Below are 16580 nucleotides of genomic sequence, written 5' to 3'. Positions count from 1 at the left end.
TTTTCATCCCCTCACTTTCAGTCTTTATGTGTCCCCTAGATGAATTGGGTTTCTTATAGACAGCATATATACGGGTCTTGTTTTTGTATCTATTCAGCCAGTCTATGTCTTTTGGTTGGAGCATTTAATCCATTTAAGATAATTACTGACATGTATGTTTTTATGGCCATTTTGTTAATTGGCTTGGATTTGTTTCGTAGGGCTTTTTTTTTTTTTTTTTTTTTTTTTGTGGTACGCGGGCCTCTCCCGTTGTGGAGCACAGGCTCCGGATGCGCAGGCTCAGCGGCCATGGCTCACGGGCCCAGCTGCTCCACGGCATGTGGGATCTTCCTGGACCACGGCATGAACCTGTGTCCCCTGCATCAGCAGGCGGACTCTCAACCACTGCGCCACCAGGGAAGCCCTTGTAGGGCTTTTTTCTTCCCTTCCTCTTTATTCTCTTCCCTTGTGATTTGATGACTATCTTTAGCATTGTGTTTGGATTTCTTTTGCCTTTTTTTTTTTTTTTTTTTTTGCGGTACACGGGACTCTCACTGCTGTGGCCTCTCCTGTTGCAGAGCGCAGGCTCAGCGGCCATGGCTCACGGGCCCAGCCACTCCGCGGCATGTGGGATCTTTCCGGACCGGGGCACAAACCCGTGTCCCCTGCATTGGCAGGCGGACTCTCAACCACTGTGCCACCAGGGAAGCCTTCTTTTGCTTTTTTGTTTGTGTATCTATTGTAGATTATTGGTTTGTGGTTACCATGAGGTTTTGATATAGCAATCTCTATATATACAAGATTGTTTTAAATTGCTGGTCTTTTAATTTCAAATGCATTTCCAATATCCTGCATCTGTACTCTCCTTTTCTCATGACTGCTGGTTTTGATATCATATTTGTGTGTGGATGATTTCCTAACTTTACTGTATGTTTGCCTTTACTGATGAGCTTTTCCATTCATAATTTTCTTATTTCTACTCGTGGCCTTTTTCTTTTCCACCTAGAGAAGTTCCTTTAGCATTTGTTGCAAAGCCAGTCTGGTGGTGGTGAATTCTCTTAGCTTTTGCTTGTCTGTAAAGCTTTCGATTTCTCTGCCTTGCTGGGTAGAATATTCTTGGTTGTAGGTTCTTCCCTTTCACCACTTTAAATATATCATGCCATTCCCTTCTGGCCTACAGAGTTTCTGCTGAAAAATCAGCTGATAACCTTAAGAGAATTCCCTTGGATGTTATTTGTTGCTTTTCCCTTCTTGCTTTTAATATTTTTTCTTTGTCTTTAATTTTTGCCAATTTGATTACTATGTGTCTCGGTGTGTTTCTCCTGCCTGGGACTCTCTGCATTTCCTGGACTTGGGTAACTGTTTCCTTTCCCATGTTAGGGAAGTTTTCAGCTATTATCTCTTCTCTCTTTTCTCAGGTCCTTTCTCTCTCTGTTCTCCTTCTTGGACTCCCATAATGTGAATGTTGGTGCATTTATCGTTGTACCAGTGATGTCTTAGACTGTCTTAATTTTTTTTCATTCTTTTTCTTTATTCTGTTCCACAGCAGTGATTTCTACCATTCCATCTTCCAGCTCACTTATCTATTCTCTGCCTCCATTATTCTGCTATTCCTTCTAGTTTATTTTTTATTTCAGTTATTGTATTGTTCCTATTTGTTCTTTAATACTTCTCAGTATTTGTTAAACATTTCTTGTATCTTCTCAATCTGTGCCTCCATTCTTTTTCCGAGATCTTGGCTCATCTTTACTATCATTACTCTGAGTTCCTTCTCAGATTCCCTGTCTCCACTTCACTTAGTTGTTCTTCTGGGGTTTTATCTTGTTCCTTCATCCGGGACATATTCCTCTGCTGCCTTTTCATCTTGTCTATCTTTCTATGATTGTGGTTTCTATTCCACAGGCTGCAGGGCTGTAGTTCTTCTTGCTTCTGCTGTCTGCCCCTCGTGGATGAGGCTGGTCTAACAGGCTTGTGTAGGCTTCCGGGTGGGAGGGACTGGTTCCTGCCCACTGGTGGGTGGAGCTGGTCTTGTGCCTCTGGTGGACAGGGCCATGTAAGGGATTTGTTGAGCGGGCAACTATGAGCTCAGGAAGACTTTAAGCAGCCTGCCTGCTGATGCATGGGGCTGTGTCCTTGACCTGTTGGTTTTTTGGCCTGAGGTGTCCGAGCATTGGACCCTACAGGCTGTTGGGTGGGACCAGGTCTTGGTGAGAAAATGGTGGCCCCCGGGAGGGCTCATGACGCTGAGTACTCCCCAGAACTACCGCTCCCAATGAGGTCACTGCTTTTTATCCTGGGCAGTGGTGTGCACGAGACCTTGTGTGTGCCCTCCGAGAGTGGAGTTTCTGTTTCCCCTAGTACTGTGGAATTCCTGCAACAAGATCCCACTGGCCTTCAAAGCCAGATTCTCTGGGGGCTCCTCATCCAATGGCCAGACCGCCAGGCTGGGGAAGCATGACTTGGGGTCAGAACTTGCACTCCTGTGGGAGAACTTTTGCAATATAATTATTTTCTAGTTTGTGGGTCCCCCACCCGGCGGGTGTGGGATTTGCTTTTATTGCAGTTGTGCTCCTCCTACCATCTCGTTGTGGCCTTCTTTGTCTTTGGGCATAGGATATCTGTTGGTAGGTTCCAGCATTTTTCTGTCAATGGTTGTTCAGCAGTTAGCTGTGATTTTGGTGTTTTCATAAGAAGAGGTGTCCTTCTACTCTGCTATCTTGTGTCCACTCATATTTTACTTTTATCTTGTGTATCCCTTAACTAATTATTGTAGTTAGTTGTTTTTACTACTTTTGTCTTTTAACCTTCATACAAGCTTTATAAGTGATTAATCCACTACACTTACTATACATTTACCTTTACTAGTGAGATTTATACTTTCATATGTTTTGTTACTAATTAACACCTTTTCTTTTCAACTTACATGAGCCGCTTTAACATTTCTTATAAGGTCGGTTTAGTGGTGATGAACTCCTTTAGCTTTGGCTTGTCTGGAAAACTTTGTATCTCCTTTAATTCTGAACTATAAGTTTGCTGGATAGAATATTCTTGTTTGGAAGTTTTTTTTTTTCTTTCAGCACTTTGAATACAGGCATACCTCAGAGATACTGGGGTTTGGTTCCAGACAACCACAATAAAGGAAATATTGCAACAAAGCAAGTCATACAAGTTTCTTGGTTTCCCCATGCATGTAAAAGTTATGTTTTACTGTAATTTATTGTGTGCAGATAGCATTGTCTTTTTAAAATTTACATATCTTAAGTAAAAAATACAAAGCAAAAACAATTAGAATAGTAACATCAATTATCACCGATCACAGATCACCATGAGAAATATAATAATGAAAAAGTTTGACATATTGTGAGAATTACCAAAACATGACACAGAGACATGAAGTGGGCAAATGCTTTTGGAAAAATGGTGCTGAATAGACTTTCTAAACTCAGGTTGCCACAAACGTTCAGTGTGTAATAAACATAGTATCTGTGAAGGACAATAAAACAGAAAGCAGTAAAATGAGGTATGCCTGTATATTGTGCAACTCCCTTCTGGCCTACAGAGTTTTTCATGAAAAATCTGCTGCTCATTTCATGGGGGTTTCCTTTGAAGTAACAGGCTGTTCCTCTATTACCATTAATATTCTCTCCTTGTCTTATATTTTCACATTTTAATTATTATGTGTCTTGATGTATGTTTCTTTTGGTTCCCCTTATTTGGAACTCTCTGGGCTTCCTGAATCTGGATGTCTGTTTCCTTCCCCAGGTTAGGGAGGTTTTCAGCCATTATTTCTTCAAATGAGTTTTCTACCCCTTTTGTTTTTCTCCCTCTTTTGTTTTTCTCCCTCTGTGACTCCTATAATGTGAATATTAATGCACTTGATGTTGTTTCATGAGTCCCTGAAGCTATCTTCCTTTTTTTTTTTCCATCCCTTTTTGTTTTCTCTGCTCTTTGATTGGGTCAGTTCCTCTGCCCTGTCTTTGAGTTCATTGATCCTTTCTTCTGCTTCATCTAGTCTGCTCTTGAACCCCTCTAGTGCATTTCTAGTTCAATAAGTGTACTCTTTAGCTCTGTGACTTCTGTTTGGTTCTTATATTTTCTCCCTTTGTTGAAGTTCTCACTGTGTTCATCCATTCTTCTCCCAAGTTCAATGAGCATGTTTAAAACGACTACTTTGAACTTTTTCTTGTAAATTACTTACCTCTTTCATTTAAATTTTCTTCTCCAGTTTTATCTTATTTATTTGTTTGGACCATATTCATCTTTTTCTCCCTTTTGATGACGTGTTTTGGTTTCTGTGCGATAGATGAAACAGCCACCTCTCCCAGTCTTGAAGGGCTGGCCTAGTGTAGGAGATGTACCTTGTCACTCAACCATACCCCAGCTTTGGGTTATCTCTTCAACCTTTCCAATTGTCTAAGCAGCCTATTTTATTTCTAATAGGTCCCAGTAGTTGAGTGTGTGCTGAGATCAGTTAGTGTCCCAAAGAAGAGGATCTCAGCACCTAGATTCAGGCTGATTGGAAGGCAGACCATCTGGCAGCAACTTTTAAAGATGCAAATATATACAGTCCTTCAGGACTACAAGCGTAGGCCCCACTGGCCATCAGAGCCAAGTGATCTGGAGATGTTCCCCTGGGCAGCAGTCACAAAACTGGGGCACCTATCTTGCGTTACTTATCTAACTAACTTACCTCATCACTGACTCTTAGTCCTACAAAGTTAGACTTAAAAATATATCCCCAGCCATGTCACTAAGTGAAAATGCAAATAGGATATACATATATACAGCATATAGGATGTTATGTTATGCTGTTAGGACATATGCACAGACCTCTTCTCCATGGACACATATGTAAATGCAGAGAAACAGGCCTGCAAGGAGGCATCCCAAATTGATAAGCGTGCTTACCTCTGAGGAGGATGTAGCATTGAAAGGAGAGCGGTCAAGGAGCATTTTCTTGTCTGTCTGAACATTTTTACAGTAAAAGATGTAGTCAGTACATATTTTTTAATTTTTAAAATTTATTTAAAGGAAAAAAGTTTACTGAAGTTGAACTGACAACCGACAGTTAGTGGCTTTTAATAGTTAAGAATAAAAAGACAGTGAGAGGGCTTCCCTGGTGGCGCAGTGGTTGAGAGTCCGCCTGCTGATGCAGGGGACGCGGGTTCGTGCCCCGGTCCGGGAAGATCCCACGTGCCGCGGAGCAGCTGGGCCCGTGAGCCATGGCCGCTGGGCCTGCGTGTCCGGAGCCGTGCTCCGCAACGGGAGAGGCCACAACAGTGAGAGGCCTGCGTACAGCAAAAAAAAAAAAAAAAAAAAAAAAAAGACAGTGAAACTTAATTTTCTAAAATGGGCAATGGTTAGAAAACGTAGACACTCTGGGAACTCTGTAGCATGTTCCTTAGAAATTAAACAGTGCCTCTTGTTCCCCCTACACATCCTCTGTCCATGGGATTTATCTTACCAGACCAGCTACCTTCCAGGTTTTTCTAACAGAGTTACAAAATCAATCCTTACAAACATGCAGTTATAGAAATGACATAAAATTGCATGTTTAATATAAATCTAAAGTATTTCTTTACCTCCCACTTGGGAGTTTTAGGGACTTCAGTTTTTTTTCCACCATTTCTCTAGCATCCAAAGTAGCAATTCTCAAGGGGGAGGATGGGGGCCCAAATGGAAGCCATGCTTGAAAACACACATACCTGCAGGGAGTCAGAGGGGAGGGAGCCCTGGCTACTGGTGGAATGTGTTGTATCCCTCAGACACGCAGGGCAGCACATGGGCTAAAGGCATCACTTTGAGGTTCAGCTTTAGTATGATGTTGTATGTCCAAAAAGAAAAGTAGTTCGTTGATACAAAACGGCTTCTCTCTCTCTCTCTCCCTCTTTCTCTCCCTCTCCCTCTCCCTCTCTCTCTCTCTCTCACACACACACACACACGCACAACAAAAGCTACTTTCACTTTGTCTTCCCCCCCTGCAAAAACCAAAACCATTTTCTGGTTAACTTGGCTGGCTGCTTTGCTATATAGTAGCAAAGCTACTATTGCTAGATATACTGCAGATTTGACAGCATGGGACCCGAATACTTGGTTCAAATCACAGGTGCTCTTTCTAGAAGTGTGACTTTGGGCAAGTTCCTAAATCTCTCTTGCCCTTAGGATCCCCATCTGCAAAACGGGGATGACCTTGGGGCTCTCTCTTGCAGGGTTGTTGCAGGTAGTAAATGAGCTAGGAGCCATCGGAAGAGTGCCTGGCATTCAGGAACGTATTTAATAAGCTTAGCTATTGCTTGAATAAACTTCCAGCTTTACAAAGTCAAATGATTACCCAAGACACCCTGATTTGATGATTATGCTGCAGTTTGGACCTGACACACAAGCTCCTTAAGATGGGCCCCTCCAGTCTTATTGGGAAGACCCTTGATGTGTCCACACAGTATGTGTTAATAAGTGCTGGCTGTGTGGTGCTGACTTGGCAAATGGCCATATGTTCTAAGGGCAAAACTTCCCTTGGAACAAGGCAGCGCTCGGTACACTGTCAGCCAGGCCCCCCCCTCCCTTCACTGAACCCACACAGGGCCTCTTTGGTAGTGATCTCATTTATTCTCTTTGGAGTTTGGTTTTTATTGAGAGGATTCCAGGATTTAATAAACACACAGTTGAGAGCCATCTCTCTGTGGTCGCTTATAAAGTAATAAGAGAGATAAGATGTTGAAGTGCAGCCTGTCATCCTCTCTGGCATGAGACAGTGTGAACCAAAAAAGTAAATAAAAAGAAGTTCTGTCTAGTACACAGTTTAAACAAAAATGAACTTTGATTGTAAAAGCTCTTTATTCACTGGTACTGACATCCCAGAAGCAAGTGAAATGATGCCTGCCTTCACTGCACATGTCATATATTTTGGGGGGCTTAACGAAACACCCTGGAGCAGTTCCCTGGCCACACCAAGTTTCTGGGCTGTAGGAGAAGGAAGAAAGTGCTCTCCGTGGGGATTTGGGGTCAGAGGGTTGCCGTCTTTTGGCCAGCGCAGGCTGGTTAATCTTGCTCCTCTGGGTCTGTGTTGCAGGAATCATGTACCGCAAGTCATGCGCGTCGTCAGCCGCCTGCCTCATCGCCTCGGCTGGGTACCAATCCTTCTGCTCCCCAGGGAAACTGAACTCAGTGTGCATCAGCTGCTGCAACACCCCTCTCTGCAATGGGCCCCGGCCCAAGAAAAGGAGCAATTCTGCCCCGGCCGTTCGGCCAGGGCTCCCCAGCACCATCCTGCTCCTCGAATTAGGCCTCTTCTTGGCACACTGCTGAAGCTGAAGGAGATACCAGCCCTTCCTGCATTGTTCTTCTGGCCCACCCTCCCCCAGCCCCCTGAGGTTTTTCTGGGTGTCCTTTGAGTCTGGGTGGCGAGGGGAATCCGTGTTCTCTTTCTTTCAGTTCCTTTGCAAATAATGAAAGAGCTCAGTGTAAAAACAAAACTTTGTGAGCTCTGGATACATTCAGTTTGGCTGAATTTTCAGTGTGTCCTTAATGGAAGGAAGGAGGAGGAACGGATACAGATGGGCCAACTTGCAGAGTTGAGGCCAGCTTGGCAGCAGCATTAGCCCTTAAGGGACACTTCTAAGTGGCCGTCTGCTTTTTTCCCAGGCCCCTGTCTTCCACTCCTGTCCCTGATGATGCGGGCACAGTTTGTTTAGTCACTGCTGGATGAAGGTAACCGTCGCTTTCGTGTGGGGAGGGCCCGTTGGCGCTCCAGCTTCCCTTTCTTCCTTGACAGACAGTCACACTTCATGCTCCTGGAAGCCATTTTCGGTGGCAGGGTTGGCAGGTTTCACCTCTGAGTTGGGATCCGGTGACTCACGACTCAACTGCTGAGGCTCAGATTCGGGCTTGGCCTTGCTCTGAAAAGTGCTTAAGAAAACCTTGTTAGTTCTCCTTGCAGAGGAATTGGGCCGGGAAGCCAGGAAGATGAGCGGGCGGCGCGCTAAGCGGGTGCTATCCACGGTGGAGGCCACGTGGGCGCGCAGGCGCTTCTGGTTGGCATGTGGCAGCGTCAGCCGGCAGCGCAGCACCTGCCCGAACACGCTGCGGAACTGCTGCGAGGACACGTTGTACAACAGCGGGTTGACGACCGAGCTCAGGTAGAAGAAGGTGTCCGAGAATGGGAGGAGGATCATGTACGCCTGGAAGTAGGACTTGGTCCAGTCGTGCTTGGGTTTGGCCGCAGCCATGATCCTCCGAACCTGGTTAGGCATCCAGCACACGGCCAGTGTCACAACGATCAGCCCTGAGCAGGCAGGAGAGGGGAGAGAGAGAGAAAAAAACAGTCATAAGCCCAGCAACAAAAAGATACCCATAAAATACTGAGCCCCTCAGTTCTGTGCTTACTGGCCAGGAAATGGTACCCAATTTTCAAGTTGGGCTTGCTTGATGGCTTTTTTTTGCCACTAGCCAAAAAACAAATTTAACAGTTTCAAGGCCAGGGGCGTTGACTGTGTTAAAGACCATTAAATGCTTTAGACAATTTATTTATACCTGTTGCTGCCTGTTAATTTAAAAAAATGTTTTTGTTGTTTGTGTACCCAGAAAGCATTTTATGTAGTCCATAAGTCTGGTTTTGGCCTTTAAGGAATAGATGGATACGGTATAGCCACATCAGATGAAACAATATTTGTACTTTAAAGAATGTTTGTTTGTCTAGAGACAACCCAATGATTATTTTCAAGACAAAGGGCAGTGGCAGCCCTTTGATAACAAAGAAGTATATTTAGCGACACTAATTTTGCATTCAATTTCAGGGGAGGCAAAAATCAGGAGTAGCCTGTCACTGAGTGTGTGTTTTGGACATATATTTAGTAGGCGTGCGCACCTGTAGTTACAATGCTCGCATCTGCAGCAGCACTTCTGTTTCTTTACAGGTGTTTTTAGATGTGTCATATATTTGAGCCTCATGGGGGAAAAAAGGTAATTATCCAAAAACCATGGAAAATATAAAACTTCGAGTTCAGCTAGTAACTCTCTGGCTCACTGCCTTTGTGTCACTAAGCTGTACCGTCAGCAGCCCCGAAAAGATCAGGCTCTAAAAAGACACCCCTTAGTGGTCCCCCAGAGGATCAAAAGTTGCCTGCATGGACAGATGACTGCACGCCCACATATTTGCATTCTGAATCATGCAATCGCTGCTCCTTCTACAACCTCTTACAGAGAAAAAGATGCTATGTACACCATAGACAGACAACTGATACCACAAATGTCATGAGTATTTATCCACAGTGACCAAAAAAGTAAATAAGAAAAGGAAGAGCAGGGATCTGCAGAGCATTTGCTGTCTTCTCTTGGGGACCCAAGACACCAGAATGTGAGTTTCTGTGTGGGGAGCTGATATCTTAGAGCTGTGTTTTGGATTTTCAGAAATTCTTCCTCCCTCTCCTAAATTTACATAAGAAGAAAAATTCATTCACATTTTCAAACCCTCTGATTCTCTAGGAAGCCACAGGTAAGTGATGGTTGGCAACGACCCCTCCTGTCTCTGATCAATGGTAAATATTTCATTAATAAATGCTCCAGGAAAAGCAGCCATGTTTATCCATCCAGGGTTGGCCCTCCCGCACACACTCGCCTAAGCATCCCTTGCCTGGGGTGGCAGAGGGGGCCCTAGTTATGTTCTCTGGCACTGAAATCACCCAGTTCTCCCAACAACAAATCCTCCAAAAATCCCAGCTGTCAGTAAAGGAGACCCCTGAAACCTGCTCTGCTGTTAAATTTCCAAACAGGTTTGACAGGTTTCTTGGGTCAAACCTCAGCCCACACTTGAAACACAAACCAATTTGCTTATTTCTTTCCTTTCCCACCCTCAGAACACTCAGTAAATCTAAAAATAAAACAGGCAAAGTAACATATTGATCTGATGAAAGGCAAAAAAAAAAAAAATCACCTTAAGAGTACAGGCTGAAGCACCTAGTTACAGCTGCTAGATGGGAACAAAAACCAACCTTGTTCTGATGACCAAAAAAAAAAAAAAACCTGCATAGGAAAATCGGGGACTCTAAGAGGTACGGGTGTGTCCAGTGTCCAGCCACCACTGCTATTCCAAGTGTGTTCTTAAGTTATTTTTCCTTGTTTTTCATCTCATGTAGCGCTGGCTGAAAGGTTCGTCTTGTTAATTGTGAAGGACTCAGGTAACTCACCCAGCGACACAACATATCGCAAAGTTTTCTTTTTCTCTCCTTTGCCACTGAATTTCAGAGAACAAGTAACAACCATCTTCATCTAAGGACTTATTTCTTAGAATGCGGAAAGTGAGCCCAGGGTTTTAGACGTGTGCCATGCTCACCGTGGGAGGTCGTGCATGCAGGTGCCAGAATCTAGAAAGGCAATGAGAACCACCTTGTACTCACCATGGTTGAACACAGCACAGCTTCTAAAGCCAACGGAAGCAGGGCAAGGAGAAAGAAAAGGCAGCAGTGGGGGGCAAAAGAGAGGAGTTACACGATTGTTCTTCTCCTGTCCTGTTCTCTTCATCTCTTGGTTACATGACCCTTATTCTCCCATTACCCACACCCCCTTTGCCTGGAGTCGCTCGTCCTTTGATTGACCATCCCATCAAAAGAAGCAGTTCCATAAAAGGCAAGACCCAGCATCCCCGGTAGGAGGCATCCAGACAAGGGCCGATGAAGGCTTGTGGCTGGTGTATAGTTTTAGCCAGGATAGAATTCTTGCTCTGAACAGCTGAAGTAAATAAGTAGGAGGTACCTTAGTCTGAACAAGTAAGAAGATGGGGAACCAGTCGAGAGATTTTTTTTCAATGATGAGAAAAAGAAGGCAAAGGTTAGCCTTCTGGGTGTAGAAGTCAATAGATGGATAGACATGAAAGAAAATACAAATTTGGGGAAGAAGCGAAACAAGGAACTGAGTTGAAAGCGTCAGGGATTAAAAGAGGAGGCACTGGACGGGTCCTGAGATGTAAGAAAGAACCATGCTGATTGCGTTCTCCCTATGTTAGTTCAATGATAAGTGCTCTCTGCTAATTTCCCATGCATTTCTCACCACAACCTGCTGAGATCAAAACTGTTATTATCTTAATTTTCTAGATGAGGAAGTTGAGGCTCAGAGGTTAGTTACCCAAGGGCTAGCTGTGTAGCCAAGACACATGCTTGCTGGACTCCAAAATCCACAAAAGCTAAATATATATTTTTTTCTCCAAGACAATATTGTCTCTCACGTTGTCAATTTGAAAAATAAAACACAAGCAAGAAAGTAAACATGAGCCATAACCCCACCATACATAATAGGTATTAAGCAGCACTGTCCACTAGAAATACAAGCCACATATGTAATTTTAAAATCTCAACCACATTCAAAAAGTAAGAGGTGAAATCAATTTTAATGATTTTAATCCAATATATGCCCCAGCTATCATTTCACCCCCGGTTTCAATGTGCAACGAATCAAAATATTCATGCGATGTTTTATATTTTCTTACTAAGTCTTTGAAACCCAGTGTGGCTTTTACAACACACTAGCCCCCTCTGGCTAGTGGCTACGCCACAGGTTAAAGTAACCCTTCATAGACGCTCCCTAAAGCAGCAAGGCTCCCAATTTCCTTCCCCTCCCATTCCCCACTTCCCAGCCACACACCCAGAGAGTCCTGCCAAACCAAAGAAACCCTCACAGAATCTCCCACCTAGCCTGTATTTATCCTCCGAAGATTCTGACAATGCAACCAAGGTTGAATCTGGATCGTATTTCTGAATACACATTCTCCGCTATCGTGTAGACCAAGTCTATCCAGTCTTTTCACAGAAAGCCTTCCCTATAAGGGACTACAAATTATTTAAAGCATAAGTAATTCTGAAAACACACAATTTTATTTTGCATTCCTCATTCTAAGCCTTGCCTAGTCATTCTGGAATAACACAGATCGTGCCACATACCTGCCAGGGCTGCTAGAATATACTTCCCCATCTTTGCTCTTGTGCTTTGAAAGATGATTCTGTGCTAGGAAAATGGAGCACTGGGTGCCCAGGTACAGTCAATGGTCAGCGTGAGGTGTGTGCCCATGGACAATGTAACAGCGGTTAGCCTCGGTGGTGTCAGGAGTCAAACTAGCCCCCTTATAAAATTGTCATTTTATAATAACAAGTGAATTGCTCATTTCTACATTTGCAAACAAAGTTCATTATTTTAGATGACACATTGCTGAGAATAAATACCATGTCCAACAGTGACTTTTTATTCTGGCTGTTTCACAACTGGTTCAGCTCCAGTCCCAGCTACTCTGTAGTTGAGGCAAAGCTTTAAAGTTTTATTCACGCCTTAATAGACCATATTAAAGATTTGACTAAATTTACGTTGGGCTGCAATCAATTTGGACTTGTATATTACATTTGGAAAAATCGCTAATGCTTTGGTCTGTGTGGTGTAATCTGTAGCCCGCAGGTAAATGACTTCAGTGTGAACTTGAATGAAGATCAGTGAACTGAACTCAGTCACGTAAAGCAGGTAAACCACTTTAAGTGAAACTGTTGATAGATCTGTATTGTACTGCCCACAGCCGTGCACTCTGGGTTAAGAAATACCTTCACACCTTGCCTGTTTTTCCACATAAAGTATTTCCATTTTTCCTCCTTGATCACTGCACTAAAATGACAAGAGCCATTAGGCAGTGACACAGATTTATTCTCAGCAGAGTACCGTTTAAAAAACAGAAGTAATGCAGATGTCCAACAGCGTCCTGCACTGAAGCCTGATATTTCAACAGCATTCGAGTCAGCCTGCTTGGTTTAGTCTTCGGAAGTGCGTTAAGCTGTGCCGCCTGGGATGTGGTGGCATCACACATCCGACATCGTGCTCTGTTTTCTCCCCTCCAGTCTTTAAAGTGAAGGTAACTATTTGCGAGTCCCCCAGAAATGACGCACAGTCCTCAGAAAACGGGACAACAGGAGGAGAACTCCCTTGTCCTACGAGGGTCAGAACTGAGGCTACGTGATTTGCTCAAGATCTCACAGGTCACGGGGGCAGGACCACTGCTCAGAACGCTGGGTTCCACCCGAAATTGACCAAAAAGCCTTTCATTATTTTTAAAGGTAGTGGGATGGTTTTGTCTTCCACTTTTTGGCTCAAGGGCTAACCGTTCACAGCATGGAATTCAACGAGAGGCAGGTCCCTGTCAGACCCCAGCTAAAGTCAGCACAACACCTCGAGACACTGGATTCCGTTTTAGAACCAGGTCCCTCAAGAACAGGCACATGACAAAGCTCTGGAGCACACATATTCCCCCCAGAGGAAGCTGAAGTTCTCCCTGAGGAGCTGACGAATGTTTGGAAAACAAAATGTGATTCAAGGTCATGACCTGATGAACAAGTCTTAAGGACACCATTTATCCACCCAATCTGTCCGTCCATCCATTCGCCTATCTGCGTCTATCGGTCCATCCGTCTGCCCAGCCATCTACCTTACATAAGCACCTGCTACAAAAGAATATTTAGCTCGTGCTAAGCAGAAAAGATCTGGATATTTGATCCTTCCTCAAGTGAAGTTATTTTGTTTGCTTTTAAAGAAATCACAAAGATTTACTTTTCCACCTGTCAGAGTCCCGTTTCACTGAATCACGGAAGCCTCGATTTAGGATTTCAGTGATTAGCAGAGCTCTCCACCTCTTCCTGCCCCAATATTCCAATTTCTCTCTAACCCCAACCGCGGTGAGCAGGAGTTAGAGCCCCTGTCCAAGGCACTGATGATAAAACGCTGAGAAGGCTGAGGCAGACACAGCCTGGTGACTCTTTGCAAAGGGCCATGGCAGCAATCTGTACAGAACATTACGGCAGCAATGAGCAGGGCTGGCTGACCTTCCCACAGGTGCGAACGCTCCGAAAATTAAAGGAGGGGGACTTCCCTGGTGGTCCAGTGGTTAAGACTTCACCTTCTAATGCAGCGGGTGCGGGTTCGATCCCTGGTCAGGGAGCTAAGACCCCCCACATGCCTCGGGGCCAAAAAACCCGAAACAAAATAGCAGCAATATTGTAACAAATTCAATAAAGACTTTAAAAGTGGTCCACATCAAAAAAAAATCTTTAAAAAAAAAAATTAAAGGAGAGTAAGAGTTAGTTTGCCTGGAAAATGGCAGCCAGGCCGAGACACAGCACGAACAGGGGATGGAGGAATGCAAGGGCCGCTCCTTTCTGAGAGCTGCAAGCCTCAGTGTGGCCCGAACAAAGGGCTGGGTGGAGCTGGTGGGAATGGAGGCCAGCGAGAAAGCAGTGCATCCGTTTGTGGGCAACAACTTAACTTGCGTATAGCAGTGTGCAGCACACCTGCTTGTCAACGGACGTTTAGAATCACAGTTGCCGGTGGGAAGTAAACATACGGTTGGTTGAATGAAGAGCCAGGAAGAGGCAAACGCATCCAATCAAGGTTTTAGCGCTTCCCTGAGTTCCGTCGTCGTGTTTGCCAACCTGCTCTTGCCAGCCAGCTGAGACACTGACTCACGCGCTGACTTCGACCCGAGGAGCCCAAATCAGGGCAAACCTTGGTTTAGTCTCTCACCTCTAAGACAGCGGTTCTCAAAGCGGGGGTTCGCGGAACAGCAGCATCAGTACTACCTGGGAACGTGGGAGAAATGCACAACCCAGACCCGCTGCATCAGAGACTTGCGGGTGGGACCCCTGGGGTTCACAAGGCCACTGGTTGGTGCTGATACTCAAATTTGAGAACCGCTGGTCTAAGAGAAGCACAGATGGAGGTGGAGCCCGGGTCGGTGGGCATTGGTGTGGCCTCATCAGCACACCACACCCTCTCACGGGCTTGCCTTTGAAGCATCACATTCGAAGGAGTGTAATACTGCTGACAGTAACTCTGAAACTGCCCCCACTGGCTCCTCGCATTTCTGAAGGCAGCCCTCCCTCTCTTCTCCTCTCCCTCTCTCCTCCCTCTCTCCACTTCCTTCCCCTTTCCTCTCCCTGCTCCCGTCTCCTGTCTTTTCCCCCCTCTTTCTTTACATGTTTCTCCAGTAAGGAAAGCAATGGCGCCTCTCCTTTCTCTGCACTGTTTCTTTCCCCCTTTCTCCCCTCCATCTTTTCCCAGGGTCACCATAACCAAGCCATATCCAGTCTTGCTCACATTGCCAGCACACACCGCTTCCCTTTTTTTTCTTGGATGGCTTTGAGACCGTGGCTGGATCAGCCCCAGGCATGTTCCTTAATAGCTAACAGGTGGCTTCCTAGAAGGATGGCCACCACTCATTATTGCTAAGTTTGCCAGTGAAAATTGAGGGGCTTTGGAAGCAGCACAGATGGGCTGTGAGGAGCACAGGTGATGACTGTGCACTGGACATTCTCCCCCGGCTGAGAGCCACTCCATGTCCTATGTCCTCTGACCCTGCCAGGGCTTGCCTAGACGCCTTGTGGTCCCTTTTTCCATACCCCCTATCCGCTTAGGGACCTTCATTTAAAACTGTGATCTGCCCCCTTGTTCTCTTCCCTATTGAGAAATATTCTTTAGGAGAAGGTAGGAGGGCTGTTGGGATTTGGTTTTCAGAGAAGGGTGCAGGTCACAGCTTTAAAAGGATGTAAAGGCCACAGATGGCTGCTTCTGTCCATGAGGACAGATGGTCTGATGTCCCATCCCCGCCCCAGCTATTTGACGGAGCCCAGGAAAGGACGGTCCCCCCAGTGTGGCTCCATCCACCAGAGACCCAGATTCCAGGTGGCCTGCAATTGGCTAAAAGCATGACATCCATCCCATTCTGCTCTATAAACTTCAGTACAAGAAGAAAAATTATAAATCACTACAACAATACATATATTTCTAAATCAAGCCCTCCTGTCTGGGAGCTGTAGGACACCCCCTTGCACTCTAAGCAGCAGTTAGGGTCGTCATTGTGGTTTAGTGCCTCTGTTCCTTGTCCTTTATGAATGCATGGTCAATGATCAACTGAAAACTGTTAAATAAATATTTTTCTATGTGGATCTCAACCGTATTAGCTGTGTGGCTTTCTATACAGTCTGTTCTGAATCAGAGGACAGTGATGTCCCTGTGTCTGGGGTAGCTACAAAAGCCTGTAGCTATGTCTCAGCAGACAAGTGAAGCCGAATGCTTCTTCCCTAGTAACGCACAGCCCAGGTGTGGGTGGTGGTAACGGGGACTATGGTGCCCTCCAAGCCTGCGGGGGAAGCGACAGACCGTGTGATGACGGGGCCATCCTCTCCAGGGATCAACTCACGCCACCCCCGGTGATGGCCGTGCCACTTATAAACACTGCTTCATGGCTGAAAGGCTGCAGTTTCTAAGAGAATTTAGCTCCCTGCCAATGGTAGAGAATTAAAACCCCAGAATGCAAGCACTGAAAACAAAACAAAAAAAAAACACCTCAGAGATGAGTCTACCGGTGGGCCAGCAGAAGCCTCAGAGAAGCGGGAAGAGGTGCCCAAATTCACACAGCCCAGGAGTCCACATATAGGGCCTCCCAGTCTTACGGTGTTTGCACGGGTCACGACCTCCCCCCAGAGCCCACCGAAACCAAGCAGCTCTTGGATGAAGCAGGGCTCAGCCAAGCCCACGCAGCAGAGGCAACACGGGCATTTGAGGAGCGCGGAGAGGCGCCAGCGCCT

The 16580-nt window shown here is 45.3% G+C and overlaps 2 protein-coding genes across 2 annotated transcripts in view; one reads left to right on the top strand and one right to left on the bottom strand.

Annotated features, from left to right (window-relative positions):
- Positions 1–7284, top strand: part of LYPD1 (LY6/PLAUR domain containing 1) — a 64322-nt gene extending 57038 nt beyond the window's left edge. Inside the window, exon 3 of the mRNA XM_060106376.1 lies at positions 7049–7284. Within this exon, the coding sequence (XP_059962359.1) occupies positions 7049–7284 (236 nt within the window). The remainder of the gene's footprint in view (positions 1–7048) is intronic.
- The window catches only part of GPR39 (G protein-coupled receptor 39), a 234187-nt gene continuing 224170 nt past the window's right edge, over positions 6564–16580 (bottom strand). Inside the window, exon 2 of the mRNA XM_060106375.1 lies at positions 6564–8260. Within this exon, the coding sequence (XP_059962358.1) occupies positions 7755–8260 (506 nt within the window). The 3' untranslated portion in view covers positions 6564–7754. The remainder of the gene's footprint in view (positions 8261–16580) is intronic.

This window comes from Mesoplodon densirostris, chromosome 8 (genome assembly GCF_025265405.1).
Source record: "Mesoplodon densirostris isolate mMesDen1 chromosome 8, mMesDen1 primary haplotype, whole genome shotgun sequence".
In the NCBI taxonomy this organism is placed as follows: Eukaryota; Metazoa; Chordata; class Mammalia; order Artiodactyla; family Ziphiidae; genus Mesoplodon; species Mesoplodon densirostris.
This window is presented reverse-complemented; position numbering and strand designations above follow the sequence as displayed.